The sequence below is a fragment of the Gaeumannomyces tritici genome (genome assembly GCF_000145635.1).
Source record: "Gaeumannomyces tritici R3-111a-1 unplaced genomic scaffold supercont2.1, whole genome shotgun sequence".
Lineage (NCBI taxonomy): Eukaryota > Fungi > Ascomycota > Sordariomycetes > Magnaporthales > Magnaporthaceae > Gaeumannomyces > Gaeumannomyces tritici.
This window is the reverse complement of record NW_008804545.1, coordinates 7,673,415-7,697,188: the sequence shown is the minus strand read 5'-3', so window position 1 is coordinate 7,697,188 and position 23,774 is coordinate 7,673,415. Positions and strand designations below refer to the sequence as shown.

General features: G+C 60.3%; 8 protein-coding genes across 8 annotated transcripts; 6 read left to right on the top strand and 2 right to left on the bottom strand.

The window, feature by feature from the left end:
• Positions 1 to 181: 181 nt before the first annotated feature.
• GGTG_02451 (hypothetical protein) lies at positions 182 to 3,640 on the top strand (the record flags this gene model as incomplete). Its single annotated transcript, XM_009220223.1, has 2 exons — positions 182 to 2,333; positions 3,096 to 3,640. 2 exons carry the CDS (start codon positions 182 to 184, stop codon positions 3,638 to 3,640), a joined length of 2,697 nt encoding a protein of 898 aa, XP_009218487.1.
• Positions 3,641 to 4,143: 503 nt separating this feature from the next.
• GGTG_02450 (hypothetical protein) lies at positions 4,144 to 5,573 on the top strand. The gene has a single exon (XM_009220222.1). The coding sequence runs from the start codon at positions 4,349 to 4,351 to the stop codon at positions 5,321 to 5,323; it is 975 nt and encodes a 324-aa protein (XP_009218486.1). The 5' UTR covers positions 4,144 to 4,348; the 3' UTR covers positions 5,324 to 5,573.
• Positions 5,574 to 5,592: 19 nt separating this feature from the next.
• Positions 5,593 to 9,090, top strand: GGTG_02449 (C6 transcription factor; the record flags this gene model as incomplete). Its single annotated transcript, XM_009220221.1, has 6 exons — positions 5,593 to 5,691; positions 5,788 to 6,114; positions 6,201 to 6,326; positions 6,383 to 6,600; positions 6,673 to 7,947; positions 8,021 to 9,090. Exons 2-6 carry the CDS (start codon positions 6,047 to 6,049, stop codon positions 9,088 to 9,090), a joined length of 2,757 nt encoding a protein of 918 aa, XP_009218485.1. The 5' UTR covers positions 5,593 to 5,691; positions 5,788 to 6,046.
• A 312-nt stretch (positions 9,091 to 9,402) lies between these two features.
• On the top strand, positions 9,403 to 13,036 carry GGTG_02448 (hypothetical protein; the record flags this gene model as incomplete). Its single annotated transcript, XM_009220220.1, has 4 exons — positions 9,403 to 9,460; positions 9,693 to 10,267; positions 10,336 to 12,543; positions 12,634 to 13,036. The coding sequence occupies 4 exons, from the start codon at positions 9,403 to 9,405 to the stop codon at positions 12,664 to 12,666; spliced, it is 2,874 nt and encodes a 957-aa protein (XP_009218484.1). The 3' UTR covers positions 12,667 to 13,036.
• A 543-nt stretch (positions 13,037 to 13,579) lies between these two features.
• On the top strand, positions 13,580 to 14,576 carry GGTG_02447 (hypothetical protein; the record flags this gene model as incomplete). The annotated part of the gene is made up of 4 exons (XM_009220219.1): positions 13,580 to 13,738; positions 13,846 to 13,965; positions 14,056 to 14,169; positions 14,262 to 14,576. The coding sequence occupies exons 1-4, from the start codon at positions 13,658 to 13,660 to the stop codon at positions 14,574 to 14,576; spliced, it is 630 nt and encodes a 209-aa protein (XP_009218483.1). The 5' UTR covers positions 13,580 to 13,657.
• Positions 14,577 to 14,751: 175 nt separating this feature from the next.
• On the bottom strand, positions 14,752 to 17,943 carry GGTG_02446 (hypothetical protein). The gene is made up of 3 exons (XM_009220218.1): positions 17,264 to 17,943; positions 17,072 to 17,158; positions 14,752 to 16,997 (listed from the first exon to the last, which is right to left on the bottom strand). The coding sequence occupies exons 1-3, from the start codon at positions 17,877 to 17,879 to the stop codon at positions 15,292 to 15,294; spliced, it is 2,409 nt and encodes an 802-aa protein (XP_009218482.1). The 5' UTR covers positions 17,880 to 17,943; the 3' UTR covers positions 14,752 to 15,291.
• An 807-nt stretch (positions 17,944 to 18,750) lies between these two features.
• On the top strand, positions 18,751 to 19,215 carry GGTG_02445 (hypothetical protein; the record flags this gene model as incomplete). The annotated part of the gene is made up of 1 exon (XM_009220217.1): positions 18,751 to 19,215. One exon carries the CDS (start codon positions 18,751 to 18,753, stop codon positions 19,213 to 19,215), a length of 465 nt encoding a protein of 154 aa, XP_009218481.1.
• A 1,180-nt stretch (positions 19,216 to 20,395) lies between these two features.
• GGTG_02444 (hypothetical protein) lies at positions 20,396 to 20,843 on the bottom strand (the record flags this gene model as incomplete). The annotated part of the gene is made up of 2 exons (XM_009220216.1): positions 20,396 to 20,784; positions 20,840 to 20,843. The coding sequence occupies 2 exons, from the start codon at positions 20,841 to 20,843 to the stop codon at positions 20,396 to 20,398; spliced, it is 393 nt and encodes a 130-aa protein (XP_009218480.1).
• Between the last annotated feature and the right edge of the window lie 2,931 nt (positions 20,844 to 23,774).

The following is a 23,774-nucleotide window of genomic DNA, read 5'->3' as shown; positions in this document are numbered from 1 at the left end:
CCTCTTTCACCATTCCTCCTCATAGATCCCTGCCTGTCCAAGCGTTCTCCTCCCGTGGAAGATGGCTTCGATCGCGCCCCCGGGCCTCCCAGGCCCCCTGGGTGCTTTGGCAGCCGTTTCGAGGTCTGGAACGACAACAGGGGGTAGGCGTAGTCTCCCGCACCTGCCCGACGAGATCTGGATGGTGATCGCGGAACAGCTGACGTGCCATCTCCAGACGGGTGATTTCGACAGCGCCGCGGACGCGAGCAGGCATATCAAGTACTCCCCCGAGGGCAGGCGCGACCTTTACAACCTCTGTCTGACCTCACGCCGCATGTACATCATCGCGCTTGGTCCCCTCTACCGGGACATCACACTGACCTCTGACGCCACCGCCATGAGGCTGTGCAACACCCTGATAAAAAAGCACCCGCATCTCACGAGACAGGTGCAGTCCATCACCCTCGCATTTTCATTGATGCCCAAAAGCAGCAGCGGCTACCGCATAGCGAATATGATCTATCGCCGCTTGCCCCGCCTGAAGACGCTGTCAATCCTCCCCCTGGATATCAGCTTCGGCAACCACAAGGAAAAGCACAATTGCAGCTCGTTCCTAAGGAAAGTGAACAAGGGCATCAAGAGAAACAAATCCGTCACGGGGGTACGGACGCTACGACTTCGGCCAGCAGCTTGGGGCCGCCGCTGGGGCGGATTTGACCTATACCAGGATCGGATCTCGCTGCCTCTAATCCTGGATGCGGCAACGATGCATGGGGTCAGCATCCTGGAGATTCACAGAGATAATGGCCCCTTCCACGTACCGCACTTCTCGTGGGATAGGGGAGTTTCGAGGCTGGACTGGAATCACGTCGAACACAAAATAATGGGAAAATGGATGTATCTGGCCAAGCATAAGTTAACCGCGGCCAAGGTTAACAGCGCGGTTCAGGAGCTGCGGCTGGTCGAGAGCGGGATGAGCAGCTTCGACTTGCGGACCATGTGGCGGCTGCTCCCGGCGCTGCGGGCCTTCACCTTCCTCAGGCCGCGTGAGTGTGACTACGGAAGGCTGGAGTCTGGAAACCCCACTTGGAGCGCCGACGACATGGATTCGGCGTTCGCGCGCTACCCGCACATTCCGGGCGGCCTGCCTTGCTCCGTGGAGGATCTACACATCAACATGCGCCTGAGTAGCCTGGAGCTCACGCAGCTCAGGGGCACCCTGAAGCCTCCGATCTTCGATCACATAGATCCCGACGAGATGGAGGAGATCATGTGGCAGCCCATAAACAGCGACGGGGAGCCCATGAACAACGACGTCGTATGGTTCCAGGATCCTGACATTGAAAAGCCGGCCATCTTTGGCCCTTCGATCAACGGCGAGCCCGAACCCGCCGAGCCGAGCGAGGCATGGCCGTCGCGCGGCCCGCTCGCCAGCCGCCGGCGCGCCCTCAACGGGCTCGCGACGCTGGACGGCGTCAAGCGGCTGACGGTGCGGCTCGAGCTGCTGCACGAGGCCGGCACCAAGCTCAAGGACACGCCGCTGGCGGAGCTGCTGCCGCCCACGGTCGAGGAGCTGCGCCTGGTCGAGCCCATCGCGGCCGTCTATCTCAAGCTGCTAAGCCTCGACTCGTCCATCAGCTTCCAGAACGGTTCCATGTCGTCCTGGCGCCGCGGCCCGCTCTGGCGCCTCGACCCGGCGTCGTCGCCGCCGCCGCCGCCGCCGCCGCCCCTGGAGTCAGAGACGGCGACGCACTCGTGCCTGCTCGCGCTCCCGTCGGTCCGCCACGCGCGCGACCTGGGCCCCGCCGAGGTGGCCCTGGCCGAGGCGCTCGAGCGCCACGAGCGCTGGTACAGGAAGGACACGGACAACAGCGACGACGACACGGACAACAGCGACGAAGACACGCACAGCAGGATTGACGAAAAGTATAGGAGGCGCGAGGACGAGTACAACAGGGGCGACGTGTTCTCGCACAACGGCCCCTGCTTCCTCGACGACTGGATGCTCGCCCGCGACCCCATGCTAGGCCGCCGCTGCTGGGAGCCCCGCAGGGAGGGGGCGCGCCCGGCCCTCGAGGGCTACCTGGCGGACCTGCACGGCTGCCTGGCTGGGCTGGCGGGCGACGGGGCTGCGGCGGCGGCGGCGACGACGCCGAGGCTGCGCAGGGTCGTGCTGGTGCTGGCGCAGGAGCAGCACAGGGACCTGGAAGCCGACCCCGCGGAAAGCGACGCCATAGTGCTGCGGTCGGACGTCCAGGCGACGCTGGAGGACCTGCGGGCGCGGTTTGCGGACCGAGGCATCGTGTTCGAGGCGGTGCTGTACTCGGAGTTTGAGGGGACCGAGGGGGAGCGTTGGTGAGCGGTAGCGGTCCCTGGCACAGGTAAGAGTAAAAACAGGCAAGGAGTAAAATTTGCGATTCTTGGCCTGTTTCGGTTTGTATTAGCTTGTATGCAAAGAAAGATGAGAGATTGCAAATGCTTCGTGTTTGGTAAGTCGCGTTGAGTGATGATGAGGCCAGTCAACAGTAAGGCTGGGTCAGTCTTATTTGGACACACAATCTACCTTGATGGCCTATACAAAGGTCAATGGCTGGACTTGCTGCCCGCTTTTGGAAGGAAATATTTTTGTCCAGCATTCTGATTGGACAGCCCACCTTTCTTGGCGACCCACCACGCCCCGTTACGTTACTGTCCTGCATGGCGCAGCAGGCTGCCACAGTAAGATGAGACAGACGGCTGCCAAACCTCGCATTACCCCAGACTTGCTTCTTGGCGGACGACTTGCTGCCTCACTGCCATCGGGTGCCATTGTCTGGAGTAAGGTGGTTACTGTGGGCGGCGGGGATGAAGCAGGGCTGTTTCCATGCAGGATGCGATGGGTTGTGACCTGAATGCGTTGGAGTTAGTCTCGTGGCGGATACAAATGATCAGTGACAAGCGACACCTCTGAGAAACATCATCACCACCATCACCCACTCCAACACAACCACCGCCAACACAAGCTGTTAAAACCACCCAGAATCGGACCAGAACCACTTCCCGATCCACCCAGGTTTTCATCTACACTTGCAACTTTACCACAACTAACAACCGACTTACACCCCAAACTCCAGATACAGCCAAGATGCACTTCCCCACCGCTATCCTCCTCGCCCTCCCCGTCCTGGCCCTGGCCGCCCCGCGCCCGGCCGCCGCCACCGCCGGCCTCGCCGCCCGCGCGCCCAGCAGCATCACAGCCGAGCAGCCGACCGTGACCCTCGAGCGCCGCGCCCACCCGCGCGCCTTTGCGCGCCAGCGCCGCGCCGAGACGGTGCACGACGTCGTGGTCGAGGGCGAGGACGACGACGAGGAGCCCATGCGCCGCCGTCACCACATCGCCGCCGCCGCCTCGGTCGTCCCCCGCTCGCACCCGCGCTCCTTTGCCGCCCGCCGCGCCCGCCGCTCTGTCGAGATCCCCGCCATGGCGTCCACTGCTACTGCTGCCGCTGCTGATCATGATGTCCCCGTCGCCATCCCGCGTCGCCACGCCCGCGCGTTCCCGAACAGGAGGAGCGAGGCCGAGAAGGACGTCGCGGAGGAGCAGGTCGGGGAGCCGCTCGCCGTGCGTTCCAGCGGGCGTAGCCACCCCAGGGCTTGGGCCGGCAGGGCTGCCAACTAGGCGGCCCTCGCTGGGGCTGCTTAGCCGATGGTTGTGATTGCGCGACTGTTTGGCCGCTTTTTCTTCACATTTTTTTGCTTTTTGTTTCTTGATATCCCCTATTGTTTGTTCTCTTTTCTTCTTCTACCTGCACATTTTCTTCTTGCCGTTATCTTGGGTACGTTTTTGCAGAGGTCTCTTTGGCTTACATCAACGGAGTTTAGGGACTGGGCGTTTACCGGCACATTAACCAGGCGTATTCGGGGCTCTGTATTTGCCGGGCGTTTAAAAATGGTTGGGCTGGGTCTGTCGATAATAAAACAAGTCTTTTGATCGGATACCTTCTTGTCTCCTGTGACGCCATGTGACTTGCGGCTGCAACCCTTCCACTGGGCTGAGCGAGTGGCTTGCAGCCTGCATGCGTCGGAGTGGGTCCCCGAACACAGCTCCCATGTCAGCTGGGCACCCCTGACTGCCCGATGGTGGTGTCGTTGCGAACGTGGAGGTGATTGGGGATTTCAGATCTTGGAGTGCTTGATGATTATACAGAAGAACACCACCTGAGGCTAGGAGTAGAAATCCGCACCTTGCTTCTCAGGAACGGTCATGGGTATTGGGATCCAAGGTATAAAGGCCGCCGTAACAAGAAGTTCACATCAGGGGGATGGTGCTTTTAACAAACTGGCCAATCATCACACTGGATAGGCATTCAGCTGCACAAACCAAGACATGGCAGAACAAACCACATCGACCCCCGTCGACGCCTACCAGACGGGCAAGGCGGTACGCCTAGCGGCGCGCAACAAGACGTTCACGGGGCAGACATCGGGGCTCGCGCCGTCCTACCTGCAAGCAAACCTGCTCGTGCTGCCCAAGCGGTACGCGGCCGACTTCCGGCTGCTCTGCGCGCGCAACCCGGTCCCGTGCCCGCTGCTGGCTGAATCCGCGACGCCGGGCGACGCGACGGCCCTGGTGTCGCACGTGGCCGCGCCCCGCAACAGCGGCGTCAAGGCAGCAGCAGCAGCAGCAGCAACAACAACTCTCCCCGTGGCGGCCGACATCGACCTGCGGCACGACTTCCCGGCCTACACGGTCTACAGGGACGGGGTGCTGACGGCGCAGCGGCAGACCGACATCGCGGCCGAGTGGACGGCGGACCACGTCGGGTTCCTGGTCGGGTGCTCGTACTCGTTCGAGGCGGCGCTGGCGGCGGCGGGGCTCACACCGCGGCACGTGGCGCAGGGCCGCAACGTGCCCATGTACCGCACGACGGTGCCTCTCATGGCGGCGGGTGTCTTCTCGGGCGCCACCATGGTGGTGTCGATGCGGCCGTACCGCGCCGGGGCCGAGGTGGAGCGGGTGCGCGACGTGACGCGCGCCTTTGCGTCCTCGCACGGCGAGCCCGTGGCGTGGGGGTGGGACGGGGCGGCGGCGCTGGGGGTCGCCGACGTGGCCAGGCCCGAGTTTGGGGACGCGCCGCTGAGCGGGGACGGCAGCGGGCGCGCGTTTGGGCCGGGGGAGGGGCTTGGGGACGAGGGGGGTGGTGGTGGGGGTGAGTTTGTGCCCGTGTTCTGGGGCTGCGGCGTCACGCCTCAGGAGGCGGTGCGGCAGGCTGGGCTGCAGGGGACCGTCATGGCGCACGCGCCGGGGCACATGGTGGTGCTTGATTTGACGGATCGGGAGGTGTTTCCTGGCCTGGCTTGAATGTTGGTATCATGAGTTCGCAGAGTTTGCTTCATTGGGCGATTATGTCAAGATTAATGCACATCATCCAGGCAATGAGATATACAAGCTGCGCTACTGTAGGCTGACAGAAGCGCCTGTGGCTGAATGCCGCCGGAAAAGCAGCCCGAGGGGTCCCTGGTCCACCGCGCCCCACTGACCCCCACTGACCAGTAATCAATGCGGGGGACTGGCTGTCTGTCGTCACTCGATCAATTGACTGTTCCTCCACCACAGCCCGGAAAGCCACTACGAAATGAGGCGGGCATCCAACCCGTCGCTCGATTTCTGCATGGCCCTGCAGAGGAAGCTGGCCACGATTGGGCGTCATGTATCTCAGCCCGTGTCAGGTTTGTGCACACACCGAGGCTGTGGAGGCCGCCCACTGCATCTCAAACTGATGATGGTGAGACTGACCTCGAACTGGCGAGCGTTATCGAGAAAAGCAGGCAAACGACCTGCCCAAGGATCGTGCCTCCAGAAGTCAAGTCACTTGAACTTAATAGCTGCTGGCGACCCCGCAACTGCATCAGTAACTGGACCCTGTCTCCCAGATGTGACTCTTCTCCGACAAAATAGAGGCTAGCACCTTAGCTCCAGCGCCCTATCCACTATTTCGGCGCCGTCTTCGGCCTGGGGGCTCTGGCCTCTAGAGATTGACAACAACCAGACAAAAGGCGGCCTTGGAGTTTACGTCACGTAAAAATGCCCTCATCGTCGCCAGACACCGCGTCGCCTTCCCTTCCCGAATCTGCCGCTGTCCGGCCCATCGCGTATGTTTGTCTAGGCTATTTTTTAGGCGGGTTGCGACAAGAAAGACGGCGGATAGGGGGCGCACACTAACGCCAAGAACTCATAGTTGCAACGAGTGCCGACGTCGGCACACGTCATGCACCAGAGACCGGCCGAGGTGTCAGAGATGTCGTGAGGTCTCTCTCGACTGTATCTACGAGGAGGGGGGTCGCAACATTACAGTCAAGGAACAGTGAGCACTGTGTTATTCGACATTCGTTCTTGGCACAATGTCTGACACTGCCATAGGTACCTCCGAGATCTGGAGTTCAAGGCAAAGGCTTATGATGACGCCCTTGCCGCCGCGAGCTCTCAGGGGCCCGCTTCAGTCCCCATCCCGGCAAGATCGCGACCACCCGCTCCGTCCGCCGTGGACGAGGACGATGAGGAAACTGTCGACGGGAACGCGCTCCTCGAGGTCTTTCGTCGCATGGATTTCCACGATGCCGAGTCCCGGCCGTCGACGAGTGAGTTGTTATGCATTTCGGTGATTACATCGCAGCTACCACAGTGGCTTACCAAGATATTCTCGCTCGCAGACCCTCGGGGGAGCTTCAAGGGCCCTGGTCACTCTGACCCGTTTCTGCGTAGTATCCGTAGACTGCCTGGCGTGAAGTACCCTGACGATGTCAGCCTCGATCTCGACACCAGCTTCTACGAACCTGGCTTGTTGGCGCCTCGGCGGCTCTCCGTCAGGACTCACCTGCGGTTACCTCCCATCGACACGGCCCGCTGGTACTACGCCGCCCAGTACACCTACATCGGCACCATCCTCTCCTTCTCAGACCCGCAAACCTTCGAGCGCGACTTCCTCGAGGCCTACCACAGTCCGCCCCCGGATCTGGCCGATTCCGAAGCATGTTTGCGCTTCGCCAAAATCCTCGTCATTTTGGCTTTTGGTCAGCTTTACTCCATCAACCAATGGGTGGATTTCAAAGGCCCTCCAGGGTTCGAATACTTCTCCCATGCCCTGCAGCTTCTGCCCGATGTGCACGAGGACGGCTCCGTCCTGTGTGTCGAGACGCTGTCCCTTATCGGCTACTTTATGCAGAACATGAACCGCCGCGACGCTGCCTTCCTATATATCGGCATGGCCCTACGCATGGCCATCTCTCTGGGGTTGCACCAGGAAATCCCGCCATTGCCCGACAGCAATCACCAGACCGCTATCAGCGATGCGGGGCGTGAGCACCGTCGCCGTGTCTGGTGGAGTATCTACAGCCTCGATCGCATCCTCTGCGCCAAGTCCGGGAATCCCATCACCATCCAGGACGAAGACGTCGGCGTCCACCCTCCCTCGCCCCTGCCTTCAGAGCCCGAGTACTGCCCGGCCTTGGTGCTACGCCACTACACGGAGCTGTCACGCATCTTGGGCGATGTCAACAAACACATCTTCCGCCGCGGCGCCGGCAAGTCGTCCATCGCCCAGCTGATGGCCTCTGTCAAGGACATCATGCTCGCCCTGACCCGCTGGCGCTGTGAGCTGCCAAGACAGCTCTGCTTCCACCCGGCCCGCCTGGCCATGTCGCGCGAGTCTGTCTCAACTCTGGTACACTACTATCAGTGCATCAACATGACGGCCCGCCCGTTGCTGTTCCACGTTGTCAAAAAACGCCTCCTCAGTGCTGCGGCTTCATGTAGCGGCAATAGCAGCGGCAGCGAAAAGGGTAAAAGTACGGCCACCAACAGAGACAGCTGGGGCGACTGGAAGGAGGGGCTGTCTCGCACTACCGTCAACGTCATTGAGATGTGCGTCGACGCCGCCCGTGACTCTATCAATCTCATGAGCATCGCCGCGCAGAGAGATCTTGTTGGTAAGTAACCACGAGGGAGGCAGGCAAAGGCGTGAGACGAAGTTGCCAGCCACTAACACCATGCCCGCTGTAGCCACATATGGATACATGGACAGCGAACACATCTTTTCTGCCTCCATCGTCCTCCTCATGGTCTGCATCGCCTTCCCTGCAGATGCGCAAAATACCCATGCTATGAACATGGGACTGAACCTGCTCCGCGGCATGGGCGAGCGTGGCAACAGCTACGTCAGCGCTCGGTACAAGCTGCTTGATCATCTCCGGTCCATGGCTCACCACCAAAACCAGGCCCCGAACACGGCCTCGGGTGCTTCAAAGACGCCAGCAGTTCCGAACCAAGAATCCATGGCCGCGTCATTTGCGCCGCCAGCCTCGCCGCCGCTGGCAGCGTCGCCTCCCATCCAAACAGCGGCAGCCCAGTCTCCCTACGCAACCGCTGCTGCTGATATTTCCAGGAGGAGCAGTAGCTTCGGCAGCGCAGCGTACCAGCATCTGGACCCTCTAGGACAAGTCCTACCCGCCAGCCCAGCCGTGACAATACCTAACACAGGCCTAGATCAACGAACCCTTGTCTTTGGCCCCATTCCCGTTGCAAGCGGGTCTACCGCGTACTGTAGCCAGTCTTCGGCTCCTGCGAACGGCGGCGGCGTGGACATTTCCCACATGTTTGGCAGCGCCGGATTCAGTCCGGGCAGCGTCGGCAGCGATCCGTACACGGGCGTTCCCGTATTTGGTGTGAGTAACAGCAGCGGCGGCAGTGTCTTCTCCGGCGAGCCGGGAGACTTTGGGACCAGCTTTGGCGTCGGCGGCGCAAGCGGCAGCAGCACCATGCTGTTCGAGCCCGGGCTGCGTCTGCCAGACGCGGACGCGGTCGAGGCCATGTTCTTCGACGTCAACATGGGCAACATGACGGGCGACGACTACAGGCTGTGGGAGGCTAGCTTTGTGGACCCGTCGGCGTACGACATCTCGCAGCTGACGCACGCGGCCGAGATGGCTGTCGAGTGCGGCGGCGGCATTGGCGGCGGAGAAGCAGCTGTCGGTGGCGATGGAGCGGAGGCGGGGGCTGCGGGTGCTGGCCGTAGTGGAGATGCGGCGGCGGACCCTGTTGGCCAGGGCATGAACATGAGCATGGAGTTATGATGACGATTCCCGTGTTATTCCCCTTCTTGGGTGTTTTGGTTTTCTTTTTGGCTATGGGACGACCGGAGTTTGTTTGGATTTTGCATATTCTCTTTTTATATACTGCTTCTACTGTTTTCTTTGTTCAGCAGGCAAGTCGACCATACCTTTCCGTTGCAGATACTAACAGTCAGAACCGACTCACATGGCAGCTTGCAGCTCTCATCGTCACAAGGATCCTCCTGTCAGCATGGGCAATTTCACCACCGGCTCGGCAAATTCGACCAATCAGAAAACACCGAGGCGACTCCTTAACCCCGAGAGTCCGAGATAATGCGACGACTTGCGATGTCGCTGCCCCTGCCAAGCAGCCTGGATCGGGAATGTGCAAGTCGGATAGCTTGGACTATCGACATCCATCCCACAACCCCAGCTATCACTTTTCCATGAGGACATCCGTGCTTCCTTACAAAACCTCAACCGCCTCCAAGCAACAAGGCAACATGGACGACCGCAACATGGCCCGCGCAACGATAAAAAAGCGCAGAAGACCAGCGCTAGCATGTGGCAAGTCCGCATCAAGCTCCTCCTCCTGTCGCGGCCGCTAACACGCGCCCACCCAGAGGAGTGCCGCCGCAGAAAGGTCAAGTGCGACAGGGGCGCGCCGTGCGACACGTGCATCAAGACGAAGCACCCGCACTGCACCTACACCCCCAGCCAGCCTCCGCCTCCGCCTCCGGACTCCGGGCCGTCCAGGGACCGGCCGGCGCTGCTGCCGGCCAAGCAGCCAACGGCAGGCAGCTTGTCAGTCCTTGACGAGAATGCCTCGCGCGCCCAAGTTGGCTACCCTGGCGAGAAGGACGAGTTCGGCTTCTGGCATCCTATCGCCCCCGAGTCCCTCAGCGAGCCACTCGGGAGCAGCTGCAACACTGACGCCAGCTCCCGAGCCCCGGATAGTCACCGCAGCAGCGCCCCAAGCTCCGTCACCTCGTCGGGCCACTCCCACTACCTCGAGGGAAGGGTGCGTCAGCTGGAAGAGCAACTGGCATCGGTGAGGTTGCACGGCCAGGCCGATGCCCGCCAGGAGGCGAGACGTAAAGGGCCCTGGATGGAAATTCGTGAGGGTAGCATCCAGAAGACCCGTTATTTTGGGCAGAGTCATTGGCTTAATGGCTCCATTATTGGCAATAGGAGCATGGTGAGCATGTCCCGTTCTACCTGGTAGTTCGATGCCGGGCCTTGGTGCTCTCAGCTGACACGCCAAAGATACATCGCTTGCTCGCGTTCAAGGATAGGATAGATAATGGGGACCCAGAGCTGCTGGGCCTGCACCGTAAGCTGATGGACTGCAAGGCTATAGGCCGCAGGATCAAGGCCCGCCGCGCGCCAGACCCTGCCAGCATAACGTCGCCCGGCAAGCACATGCCGTCGCGGGAGCTAGCCGACTCGCTGGTCGAGGCGTATCTGCGCACCTTCGAGACGGTCTACCGCGTGGTGCACGTGCCGACCTTCCGGGCCGACTACGAACGCTACTGGCGGGCGCCCGCCGAGACGGATGAGGCGACGGTGGTGCTCATCCAGCTCTGCATGGCCCTCGGCGCCGTCTTCCACGACGAGCGCTTCTCGCTGAGGTCGCTTGCCATGCGGTGGCTGTACGAAGCGCTCTTCTGGCTCGTCAACCCGCTGATGCGCGACAAGAAAAAGATGACGCTGACGGGCCTGCAGATCCAGTGCCTGATCCACCTGTGCCGGCAGACGTGCGGGCCCGGCGCCGACACCAGCTGGGTCGGGGCCGGCAGCCTGCTGCGCACGGCCATGTACATGGGCCTGCACCGTGACCCGTCGACGCTGGTGCGCCGCATGCCGCTGCTCAAGGCCGAGCTGCGTCGCCGCCTGTGGGCCACCATCCTCGAGATCGCCCTGCAGTCGGCCGTCGACGCCGGCGGCGCCCCGCTCGTGCACCCGGACGACTACAACACGCGCCCGCCCGCGGACCTGAGCGACGCCCAGCTAACCGAGCTGGCCACTCAGGAGGAGGCCGACGCCAGCTTTGCGGGCGGCGCCGGCGCAGAGATGGCCGTCCCGCTAGCTCTGGCCGAGTCCTTTGCCACCCGCCTGGCCGTCACGCGCCACGTCAACTGCGTCGGCGTCGGCGCCGTCCCGTACGACGAGACCCTGAGGCTTGACGCGGCGTTGGGGAGGGCCGTCAAGGGCGCCATGCGACGCGTCCTCGAAAGCACCGGGGGCGGCGGCGACAGGGGCAGCGGCCCGTCTTCGTCGAGCGTCGGGACCGGCGCGGGCAGCATGTCCTCGGCCGCGAACCCCTCCTCCGCCGCGGGCTTCCGGGTCCGGTTCGCGCGCCTGATGCTAACGCGCACATACTTTACGTTGCACGTCCCCGTCCTGCGCTCGGCGCTGCGGTCACCCGTCTTCTACTACTCGCGCAAGGTGTTGCTCGACACGGCCCTCAAGATCGTGGCCATCTGCATACCGACCGGGGTCATGCACGGCTCCGTTGCCGCCAAGGTCGCCGCCGCCGCCGCCGCCGCCAGGGCCCCCGCGCCGTCCCCTCCCGACTATGCGGCCGCGTCCCCCCAGCTCCAGCAGCTCATGCAGGACACCATGGCCGCCCGGGACCCCATCGGCCGCAGCATGTGCGCCAGCAGCAGCCCCGCGACGCCCGGCGCGCCCTCCCCGCACGACGGCAACGCCGACTTCTACCGCCTCTGCCTCAACGGCACGGGCCACTTCCGCAGCGCCCCCATGCAGTCCTTCTTCATCGCCGTCGTGGAACTGGAGCAGCGGGCGCGCGAGCAGGTCGAGTCCCACGGCAGCGGCGGCGACGGGGACCTCCCATCCCACATCGCCAACCCCGCGGACCTCTACGGCGACGGCAATGGCGACGACGACAACGACACGGCGCAGATCATCAGCATCACTGCGGCGTCGCGGGCCTGGACGGCGCGCCGCATGTTGTCGGGCGAGACCAACGCGCAGGGCGTCGCGTTCGGCGACTGCCTGATGGCCTACAACCGCGCCATCGCGTCGGGCCTCGGCGAGGACGCCATCTCGGCCGCCCTGTCCGCCGCCATGACGGCGTCGGTCACGGCCGCGCACAACCTGCTGCTCGACCTGGCCGAATTTGAGGAGAGGGCCATCCGTGAGCACGGCGGTGGTGGTGGTGGTGGTAGTGGCGGCGGCGGCGGCGGACACGAGTCGTCGGCGGAGGAGGCCACGGCCAACGCGGCGGAAATGCAGGACCACCATCAGCAGCAGGCTGCCGAGACAGCGCCGGCGGGGCTCGGCGCGGAGCCCTTTGACATGGGCGGCGGTCTTGGGCTGGGCCTGGACGCCACGAGCAGCTTTCTGATGCCGCCCATGGTGACACCCGGTTTCTCGGACCTAGACATGTTGCAGGGGTTCGAGGACAATGTCCAGTTTGGCACCTGGAATTTCAGCTGGGACGACAGCATGGTAAGATATCTGGTCCCTACCTTCTGTCCGTTCTCTTCCTCGCTTTTTCAAGAGGCATCGGGACATTGGTGTCGCTAACATGCTTGGCAGGATCTGAACCCTGGATTTGGGATGGAGTTTTGAGTTGGATTTTAGGGGGCACCGAGGTTGCGCACCTCTTGGACTTGGAGATTGGGAGATATGTTTCGTCAATGATACCAAAAATGGCGCTTGCGACTTACATCGAAGCGGGGGATACCAAGAAGTGCGGTTGCGAATCTCACCTCGCTTAAAATATTAGCTGCAGAAAGCGTACCAGAGCACTCGAGAAGTGTGGAAACACTCGTGATCTCAACCCACGCGGGATTGTAATTATGACTTGTGCTGTCTGTGCCTGTCCCACAGACCCGAGAGCCCTAATCCTTTGTAGCTTGTGATCTTTTGTATTCATGGTCATATTCGGGGCTAATCTCGACCAATATGTAGCCTTACAAACGCCTGGAGTACATGTTACTGCTCCGTCTAGTGCTGCGAACACACACCTATGGGAGTCCGCCAACCCGGCCTTGGCCTGTACAGCACCGAATTTCCACAACTGACAAGTATCTCGGGTTCCTCGACGTCGCCTCCTCATCTCCCCAGCTCTGCAACTTGAGTACAAGTACCACGTACAGGTGAGTCTGTCACATGGTAACAACTAGCCCCCGCATGAAGAACTTGTTGCGTTAGGAGGAAGACAGAGGTCGTCTGTATCTTGTGGCGGAAGCCAGCATATATATATATACCGCTCCGTGACGGAGTCGGCAAGGCTTGTAATCACCACAAACGCACAGTCAAACTCCGGTGCAAACCACATCATCGAAGCCGACCCGCCATGGTCCAAACTTGCTGAACAAGCCCGGCGGACTGACCGTCCCGCCATCCCATCCTCACTACGTTCTCAGATGGGCGTGGAAGCAGAAAGGACATGCATGCTCACGTATAAATTACTCCAAAAAAGTTCGCATGGGTCTTCCTCGTCCTTGCTCACCAACACAACCCTCCCTCCACCGACCAAGAAAAAAGCCAACAACGCCCATACGACGCAGAATTGTCACCAAAAATCACACCGCAAACCCCCAAAAAAAGAACAACCATGCGTTTAACTCACCTTGCTTCGCCGGCCGCGCTGCTGCTGCTCGCCGCCGGCCCGCAGGCCGTCCTCGTTGTCGCCAAGGTGAACCTCCTCCCAGCGGCGCATCTTTGCGCAGAGCAGACCTCGACCCTTGTCTGCTCTCAAGTCAGCCACTGACCTAGAAACCTCGGCCCCCACCTAACAAACAGCCGTCGCCGATCGTTCCCCGCGACGATGCGGTCTCCACCGGCGCCATGGGAAACATGACGTGGGAGGGCGAGCTGGAGCCGGGCAAGGGCAAGGTCACACTGACCGGCCCGACGTTTGAGGTGCGTGAGAAGGGAGAGAAGATTGCAGCTGCGAGTCGAGTGAGATGATGCTGACCCGGGGATTTCTCCCTTCTTCACAACCTGCTTCAGAACATCGAGCAGCAGGCCAGGCAGCTCAACGAGACCTACTCCATCTTCAACTTCAACCGTCCCCATGCCGAAATGGCCAAGTTTGCCGAGGCCGAGGCCGCTCCTGCTGGCGTTGTAAGTCAGATACGGACACCTCTCTCTCTCTCTCTCTCTCACTCTCTACTACTACTACTACTACTTTCACACACTGACCAAACCACCACCAGCGCTCGCACGACTGCATGCGCTACAAGCTCCCGATCGCGCGGATCCCGTGGATCCTCGACAGCGCCGAGACGCTGCGCAGGGCCGGGGGCACGTGCACCCTCACGGGCAAGCTCTGCACCCGCGCCGCGTGCCAGTGGGGCTCGGGCATCTTCTGGTGCAACGACAACGTCGGCACCCTGGCCGTCCCGTGCGCCACCATCGGCGAGCGCGCCATCTACCTCGAGGAGCGCTGCACCAACAACGTCCACTTTATGCAGGGGAGCGTCACCGACGACTGGAACTGGCGCACCATCGTCCACGGCGACAACTGCTGAGCGCCTTTTTCTTTCTTTGGGGTGTCGTTTGGGGAGAGAGACAGTCCCATCTTCACGTGACTGGTATGCCCGAGAGGAAACCAAGGAAGAGAGATGCCCACATAGGTACATAGCATGTAGGCACTAGAATTGAAACGGCCAAAATCCGGCACAGTCCAGCCGCCGTTGTCACTCTATACCAAGCGCTCAGTGTCCAGAGTGGTTGTGATTGTGAAGCCTCTGTCCATCAAAAACTACCAATACCATTTATGTCCTTTTCTCTTGACCATGTATATGAGCCGTGCCGTGTTACCCCTGTGCCCAGCCGGTGATATCCTACCATCGCTTTGGAAAAAGACCCCTAAGCCATAACCCAGAATCCTGTCAACACCACCAACTGCCCGCCACATGCAATAACCGGTCCCGAAACGACAATAAAACGAAAGGAAGTCGCGCACTATCTAGCAAACAGCCCGGAAACAAGCCGGCGGAAATAGCGAGCGGGTATAGTGTGAAACAAGAAGATAGAAAGGCAGAAGCGAACGCTAGCTAGGCCGGGAGGGAAACAAGTGAGTCGAGCCCGCGGCGCCAGCTGTGTGAGTAAACACACGAGTACAGGTATTTGTGAAAAACACAGAGATAGGAATGACAATGATGAAAAGCCCATCCCATAGGAAATCCAATGGAAAAGATGCAGAGAAGAAAACTTCTTTTGGTGAGCAGAGTGACCGAAGGGTCAAGCGCACAGGAAATTGAGCCCCTTGCGAGAGGCAACGCCCTGCCAGTCCCAAACAGCGAGCCAGTCCCCCTCGGCCATGAGCCGCCAGACCTCCTCGAGCAGCTCCAGGACTCGGTCCGCGTTGCGCAGGCCAGTGTAGCCCCTGACGGTGTGTACGGCAGCGCGAATGCGGTCTTGCTGCTGCGGCGCGAAGCACGCTGTCCCCACCACGAGACACGGGATCAGGAGGAGCGTCTGCGCCGGGTCCGTCGGCGTGATAGAGTCGATGATGTCAAGCGACTGCTCAACCGCCAGCGTCACCCTCCGGTCCTCCTGGCAGGGGACCCGGACCGGCGGCGGCGAGCTGGCCTTACAGTGGTGTTGGTCCAACACCGCCTGTTGTTGGTACGGGTGCTGGCCTTGCTGATGAACCACGTCGCTCGACGACGAGGTTGAGCCTGACCTCTTGGTATGCGGAGAGGAGCTGTCGCAGCTAGAATATGACAAGGATGAGGCAGCCGAGGAAAGGGGGCAATGGGCCGAGACATTCTGGTGTGTGATGGAGTTATGCCGTGGGCTGTGAGGGGTCGGGACGTCCTGGCCTTGAGTCCGCATGGAAGCAGGATTGTTCGAAAGCAGTTCAGGAGATGGCGAACAGGAGCCGTCAGGCGACCTCGGTGGCGTGTTGACCAGAGATGTCGACCCTCCAACAGGGGCGGCGTTCGAGACGCGATAGTGCATGCTGCGCGGAGGGAGAGATACCTCGGAAACCGTGGATGCTGTGGCCACACTGCTCGCCGAAGGGGCTGGCGAGGCCGGTGATGTCGAGGGCGGATACACGGTGCGGTACAGGTATACCCACATCATCTGTTTATACAGCGGAGCCACACGCTCCCTGCTGTCGCCTCTAGGCCAGCTCGGCTCCCAATCCGATATGGCATGATTGATGGCCTCGGCCTTGAAAAGGCTGGGGTAGTCAACCAGAGGGTCGATGTGCGCCTCCAAGTGCCCCCTGATGCGGTTGCGGATCGACGTGATCTCACCAAGGTGACCAAAGAGCCCGTCAACGACGCCCAGCAATCGCGGAGCCTCCTGGCACTCGGCAGGTGGCGAGAGTACAAGCTCCTCGTAGAGCTCGTAGGCCACAGCATCTTCCTGTTGACTGAGGAGCTCGTCGGCAAAGATGTGGTATTGGAAAAACTCGGTGATGAAGGCGCGGAGCGCGGGGTCCTGCGGTGGAGACTCACGGACGAGCCTTTGATACCCTTTTAGGTGCAGCTGATGCAGCCCGTCGGACCGGCCCTCGGCGACGCTCTCGAGGATGAGGCACAGCATCTGGCCGTACGTCGCCGACAGGGAGAGATCAGAACTCCTGGGATCACGGTTCTGCAGCGCATTTATGGCCTGAGCGCGGTGGTGGCTTGAGCGCTCAGCCAAGGCCGCAGCCGTCGTCTTGGGATGTTTCTTGAGGAGGCTGGAACCATATGGAGTGTCGAGGTCCAGGTGGGTGCTGGAAACCGAAAGGATCGAGTGCATCAGGCCCTTGTCTCTGGTGGCGATGGGAATGAGCATCTCCTTGAATGCATTCCTATGCTCGCCCTCGACGGTTAGGACTGTGCTGAGGTGATCATTGTAATGCTTCCAGAAAATTCGATCTTCAAGCGTCTCGAGTCCTTCAAAGATGGGCTGCATGGTGACGGTTGGGATGGACGTTTGGAGGCGTGCTGAGGAACGATGGGTTGTAAGCAGCCATAGACGCAAAGAAGCATGGTCTGGGATTTGGCGGGCCGCGACTTACCTTCTTCGGCCCTCTCCTTGCCGCTCTTCCAGATCTGTTTCTCTGGATAGCCCTCGCAAACGACAGCATTCTTTTCACAATTCATGCCTGCGCAATCAAGAGCTCCAATGTCAGATTCCGCTTCACGAATAACATTGGGGGCCCTTTTAGTGGACGGCGATGCCGCGTTGTGAAAAAGAGGATATTTCTTACATCGCGGTTTGGCCTCGTCGCACTTCTTCTTACGCTTTCGGCAGGTGATGCAGCCCGTCTTGGAACGCCCCTTGGTGACCTTGTTTGCTGCGCAGTTGGCTGGCAGGGGGTGCTTCCGTGGGCGGCCCCTTGGCCTCTTGACCTTGGGAATGCCCGCCGTCACGAGTTCGCTGCTGGGGATAGGAGGCAGCGGCGCCTCCTTGAGGTCATCCATGCAGACGTAGTCATCGTCGTCCATCGGTTCCGTCTTGGGGAGGGTGAGGACATCGTCAGAGCCCTGCTCCCAGTTGGCATCGCCATCGTGGGCACTCTCGCCGGCGCTGTGGTCGTCCGAGTCCCCGAACCTGTTGCTCCAAGCGTCGCCGTCGCAGGAGGAGGAGGAGGATGCTGAGTGGATCATGGCGGGGGCGGTTGCCGATGGAGGGCAGCTGGTGTCACAGGCACCATCGGCGGTCATGATCATGTCCATGCTGGTGCTGATGGGGGAGAGGTGGCCGGCGCGGTCCAGGTGGGATGGCCGGGCTGAAGGGTGCAGGGAGGGACACATGGAAAACGCCGAGTCCATCCACCTTGGCGCTTGATCAAGCATCATGGTCGGGTCGTCATCTGAATCCATGCTGCGACGGTCGGACCAGTGGAAGAAGCTCCCATCGCTTGCCTCGACGGGAAGCGAGCAATCCATAGCTCGTCAATAGCGAGACCATAACCAAGGGGACGGGCAGAGGGTCTTCTAGGCGGCGGTGCCAGGTAGAAGTATCACTTTTAGAAAGCAAGGAGAGGCGCAAGCTAACGCGCAAAGATGGAGGGGGAGACCTGGTTTGGTTGGCTAGTTCGGTTCAGTCGATGTGCGCCACGGTCCCGAGGCCTACCCCATGCACTTGCTAGGAGGGCAGGGGTGGGATGGGGGGGAGGTGGGGGGAAAAGGAGACAAGCGACAGCGCGGCGCCGAAGAAGAAACAGGGACAAGGGCAAGGGTCAGAAGACTTGTTGAGGAGGGGTGAACGAAGAAGAAGCAACAGATGAATAGCAGCGGGCGGTAGTGGTGGTGGTTGGTGGTGGCAGCCACGGAGAGTGACGGCCGGTGGGCAGGGGATGACGGGGGCGCTAGGGGGCTGCTGGAGGGCTGGCCAAGAGGCCACTGGGACGGCAGGATGAGAGTCGAAACGTAGAGGTTCTATGGGTGGATGTTGGATGGGCAGGGCACATAGGCCGCCTTGAGGATTTTCGGGCCAAAGAGCTTGGGAGCAAGTAGGGGGGCCGGGGCAGGAAGGAGGGATCGAGAGTGATGGGGAGGGGTTATACGCAAGCCGTCGACAAGGGGCAGCGACGGCAGTGATATGTACTTGGGTATGAGTGCATGTACATACATGGGCAGAGGCTGACCTCGGCCGTGGGTGGAGGGAAGCCGGCATCACCTCCACCACCAAAGGGCAGCGTGGGTGTCACTGCATGTGGAAACATGGGCGCGCAGGCGGACCGCACGAGACATGGAGAAAGCAAGGTGCCGATGGCGGACAGGCCTGGTGGCCCTGGTTGGGAGGTACATGATGGCTACGGTGCGACCCCGGCCGGAGCACCACGTCGATCTGATGGCCTCCTGGCCTCCTGGCCCGGCAAGGGGGACATGGCGAGAGCGCGAGCCGGGGAGTCAAGAGGGCCGGGTTTCGCGGGAGGCAGCTGTCGTGCTTCGGTCGAACCTGGCGCGGATTCGGTTGGGTGTCCCTTGTGCCGAGCTGGCACAGGGGACAGACACGAGAAGTCAATGCCGGCACGCATATTTTGTGCACCAGCAGAAGCCCAATGTCAAACAGAGCAGCCCACTGGGCACCCAAGGGGACGGGTTGGAAGAGGGCCGACGGGCAGACACGGGCAGACACGGGCAGCGAACGGCGACGCGTCTTTGCCCGGCTGGTGACACTCCACTATGGCCTCATTTCCCTAGCAGCTTCTAGGGCCCCGTATGTGCATCAGTGCGAGATGATGGGAGGAGGTACCGCTATCTTGGTACCTACCTACTACCCAGTCGATGCCCAGGTAGCCAAGGTAGCTGCAGCATGCCCGGCGCAAAGGGCTCTCGTCTCGTCATCGAGCCCAGTGCCTGCAAGGTGGCGTCGTCGTGCGAGACATGCATGGAGGGAGAAAACAGGCTCAGTCGTTTCCTTGGGTCTTCAGTACTAGCTCCCGAGTTGCTGGCAGCTCGAGGGAGGGGCGTGAAGGCTTCCAATCGAAGGCGGGCGCTAATGTTGATTGAGCGACAGCGACGAGGGAAAAGAACGAAGAACTTGAGAGGCCTACCAAAGATCCTTGATCAGCGAGCTGGCGCCTGTTGTTGCGGGTTCACTGCAGTCCGTCCCCTGGGCCCCTCCTTCCCATTTCGAAGTGCCGTCGAGCAATCCCTCAGTCCCCGCCCTAGCTGATCGCACCCTAGACATTCGCACCCGCCCGTCGCCAATCCCATTGGTCTAGGTGGGGCGACAGCTGGGGCTGTGATGGGTGCACGGATGACCAGGTACCCCTGTTAGTCGGAGCCGAACCTGAGCGCGCCCTGTTGGCAGTGGAGGCAGACAAAAAAAGACTGCGACAGGGGCGGGCAGCTGAGAATAAGGTTTTTTCTGACGACCTTCTTCTGATGTTTCTTCTGCCATTTGCCTGATGTGGCATGTTGACCTGCGCAAAGTCTACCGCTGTGCAGAATCCTTTCTCGCCCGGCGATCAAAGAGGTTAAAATGGCACATACGGTCGCTACCATCGAGCCGACTCCTCTGGGCCAGGGCTAGGAACTTGCCGCAGGGCACGCCCAGATGTTTGCGCAATCAATACCCCATCCGTCGCCCTCCTTGATTCTCTCGCAGCTGTGTTCTCTCCGTTCAACCGCCCGTTGGCGTTACTAGTGCAAGCACAGACGCAACGCGCCTGCGCTCTCGACTCGGGTCCAACGGTGCCAGCCATCTGCCAGCCCATTGTGCACTTCTTCCCGTCAGCAGCCCGGCCGAACTCGCTGTCTAACTCGGCTCGGCGATGACAAAGTGCTGGTCCCTGTGGTGGAACAAGCTGTCACATGGCGGCCTGCTGGTGGTTGAGAAGACTCGCAGTGACGCGCTCGGGTGTGTCCGTAAGTGGTAGTTTATTGTATCAGTGGTTACTTTTCCTCCTCCAAGCGGGATGAGAAGCGATCCTCTGTCCCGCCCTCGTTAAATCCTGCCGTGATCCTCCGACTTCTTCCCCATTGCCTTCGGCTACTTCCATTTCCTTTTTGTTACCAATAATTTCACCTTTGATTTTTCTCTCCACTCTGGTCGTTATGGTTTCTTCTCGTCGTGGCCGTAATATCCAGCGAGGTGTTCCACCGGTGTGGATCTTCAGGAGTCGAATCGCCGAGGGCCTGAGACCAGGACCGTCGTCGATCCTTTTGCGACTTGCCGATCGTCCTCTGCAAGTCCAAGAGGACGCTACTATCAACGCTAACAAGCTGCTACGTGAAGTTCCATCGTCTGCTCCCACCACCCTTAAATCTACTCCACCTAGTAGGGTTCCATTGCCTCGGGAGCTTCTGGACCAGAACTTGCAGATACGCACCCATTTTTCTAGATCTCTCCACGGTACCTGTGAACCTTTCTAGCACGTGCGTTTCTAGCCCAGGCCTTGCTCGCGCATGTTACTTTTGTACCTGTGCCACTAACTGAGGGAGTGAGTGTGCCAGATGCCACGATGTGAGGGGCCTTCCCTCCAGACCACCGATCCTCATGCTCGATGGGCGATATTTGCGGCAGGTCAAAAAGACGTCTCCAGCTTAAACGCGAGTGGCCAGGCCCAGGCCAAGATCACCATGCGGTTGCATGCCTTGGTCGAAACCGCATGTATTTGGCACAGGGGTGTCTGATAGGTTCGACATATCAACGAACATGAAGTGACATGCACAAGCTCTTTCGAGTCCAGCCCAACGCTAGCGCCAGACGGGCCTCGCCTCGCCTGGCCCTCTGCTTGCTGCACATCACAGTCACGGCCCCCCTGTGGGTGGGTGGTAGTGGGCACCCTCCGGGCCTCGCTGGAGCCGGGGAGCGATGCTGTAGAACAAACGGTCGAGTCGGTCTCTGACGTCCAAGATCCCACCATCTCAAAGAAATCCCCGAAACCAGCCGCGTGTGGTGAGGGCCTGCGCGAATCAAAACACCCCAAACCCCTCACTGGGATTTGCCTCCAAGAAGGGGGGGTTTCCTTTTGTTTGTTTCACCGAGGAAGCCGGTGGGATGGCGGGCAAAGAGTGAGGCTGACTTGGACCGTAATACGCACCACCCCTCCGGAGGCAACGTCGCTTTCCCCGGAACCAACGGAGTAAAGTGCTCACATCTGCTCTTCTTTGTCATAGCCCGGCAAGTGCTCGGGGTCTGCACTTTTACAAGAGGGCCAATGCGGGCGAGAGGCCTTACACCACCTGACGGGAGCCTGCTTGACACACCGCTAAATTGTCCTGTCGGTTGCAGACCGCAAGAATGACAGCGAGAAAAAAAGAAAAAAAAAAGCAAGGAAGAACGAAAAAGCAAAGAAGCGAACACGACGCATCTGACTGGGTAGCATTGCTCCTGGGATGGTCACTTTTGCCCAGAAGAAGATGCTCGACTGGTTAGGTTAATGTGATCCTTCCTCGCTTGGTTGAAAAAAGCTCGTTCACCCTAGTCTAGCCATTGCCCCTACCTGGTTTCGTCCCCACTCAGTTTGTAAGGCCCGTGCCGGTGGCCCTACCTTAGGCTATGAGTTATTGACGGCCCTGAGGCTGGAAACAAGTCGCTGGAGGTCCTAGCGATAGGTAGTGCGCAGGAGCGTCCTGACCATGCTGCTCTGCTCTCCCTTCCCGCCCCCAAGAATAACCTGATGGGGTCTGGTGCGTACTCTGCTGGTGGTTTGGAAAGGACGGGAGCACGCCCGGACCACCCACCACCCACCCCGCCGCTCGCTAATGGCTAACCCGGAGGCGGGGCAGCCCCGCCTCCAGTCTGCAGGCGCCAGCTCTGCTGGTTCCTGGCCCATGTACCCTTAACTTGGCGGGAACCATTAGGCGTTCGGCAGGATGGCACGCATAATCCCCTCCTCCGACCCCCTCCCATTCTTTGCGCCATCAACGATCCCGAAGCAGCGCAAGGGGACTGACTGTCTGCCCGACTGACTCAGACGAGTGCATGGCCGTATTTCAGGGTCGAGGAAAAATCCACCGTCCCCTGCGTCGACCTGTCAGGCTCTTATCCTCCCCCCCTTTTCCTCGATCTTGCCTCCGTAGCCGGTCTGCAAGCGCATCGGAGACGTGGGGGGTTTTGCGTCCAGCACAGGCCACAGAGTCGTCGCTGCACGGCGGATGGCGATGCGCGTTTTTTTTTATACTATCGGATGGCGTCCGATACTGGGAACCCGAGCATTGTCATGACGGCTCGACTAGCGGGACACAGACGTATTTTTCAAAGCGCCTCCTAGCCTTATACAGAAGGGTACCTAGGTGGAGAGAAGGGCATGGTTGGGTTGTGCTTTGTCCAATCTGGTGTTTGGCAAGGACGAATGTACCGAGCATATATCGATACCTGGAATTACCAAAGTAAACGCCACTTCGGGCAGGCTGCCTTGATCCATTGCGGCTTGCCTAAACTGGTAAGCCATCTCTGAGTGGACGAGGGAACCCCTGGCAAAGGGGCGCAGCATCGTGCCGGTGCTTCCACATCTTTTCGTCCTCGGTGGATTACCAGCCGGAAGAAGCAACACCACGACTCCCTATCTCTCACGGGTCGTCTGGGGCAGCGATTGTGACGCCAAGAAGCCTCGTCGCGTTTTCGCGTTCATACACACCTTGCCCACGCCTTTCCTATTTTGTCCAAGCCAACGCAAAGGTCTGATGCCATGACTGGGGGGCACCTTGCATCTTGGTAGAAGTAGATACCCCACTGGACTGGGTCGTCTCCATTGGCAGCCCGCAGCGCGGAATACGACGAGCGGCACTTGTCCATGCACACCGAGTCTTATTAGCCATTTTGCTCACTCTCTCCCCGGCTGCCAGCTAGTCTGCTTCTGCAGCACCCATGAACCTTGCCCAGTCAAAAGAGGGCTTGATTCTTGTCTCATTTACAAGAGAGGCAATGAAGCAGACGCTCGGATCGGCTCCCGACCTTTGGTGGCTTTTGACTGCTGCACACACCGTTGTGTTTGTGGTGGCTCTGGGTGAAGTAGTGTATCATCAGTGCTTTCCCACACAGCCACGGTGTAGACTTCTCCGCCGGGTCCCCCGCTGCCAATCTTTGCTGCTCTTTGCTTCTTTCCGGAGAACCCAAAGCTGGGTTGCGTATTTCCCCATCTTGACCAGATGTCGCAATCCCTAGCCTGGGTTCTGTTTGCTGTGCGTCGTCCGATCCGCCCCCTATTTATTTTTTATGCATCCAGCATGCTAGCGCTCTACTGCTTGCCTTGCTTGCCTTGCTTGCACACACCGCCTGTGATTGTCCGTTCACGTTGCAGATGACGAGTGCTGGCGTCC

Bases quoted from the DNA above. Each gene is read 5' to 3' on its own strand.
- GGTG_02446 (XM_009220218.1), bottom strand. From the start codon at position 17,879: ATGGATTCAGATGACGACCCGACCATGATGCTTGATCAAGCGCCAAGG. The intron at 17,159-17,263 runs GTAAGAAATATC...TTGATTGCGCAG, and splicing joins CGACGAGGCCAAACCGCGAT to GCATGAATTGTGAAAAGAAT. The intron at 16,998-17,071 runs GTAAGTCGCGGC...ATCGTTCCTCAG, and splicing joins CAAGGAGAGGGCCGAAGAAG to CACGCCTCCAAACGTCCATC.
- GGTG_02450 (XM_009220222.1), top strand. From the start codon at position 4,349: ATGGCAGAACAAACCACATCGACCCCCGTCGACGCCTACCAGACGGGC.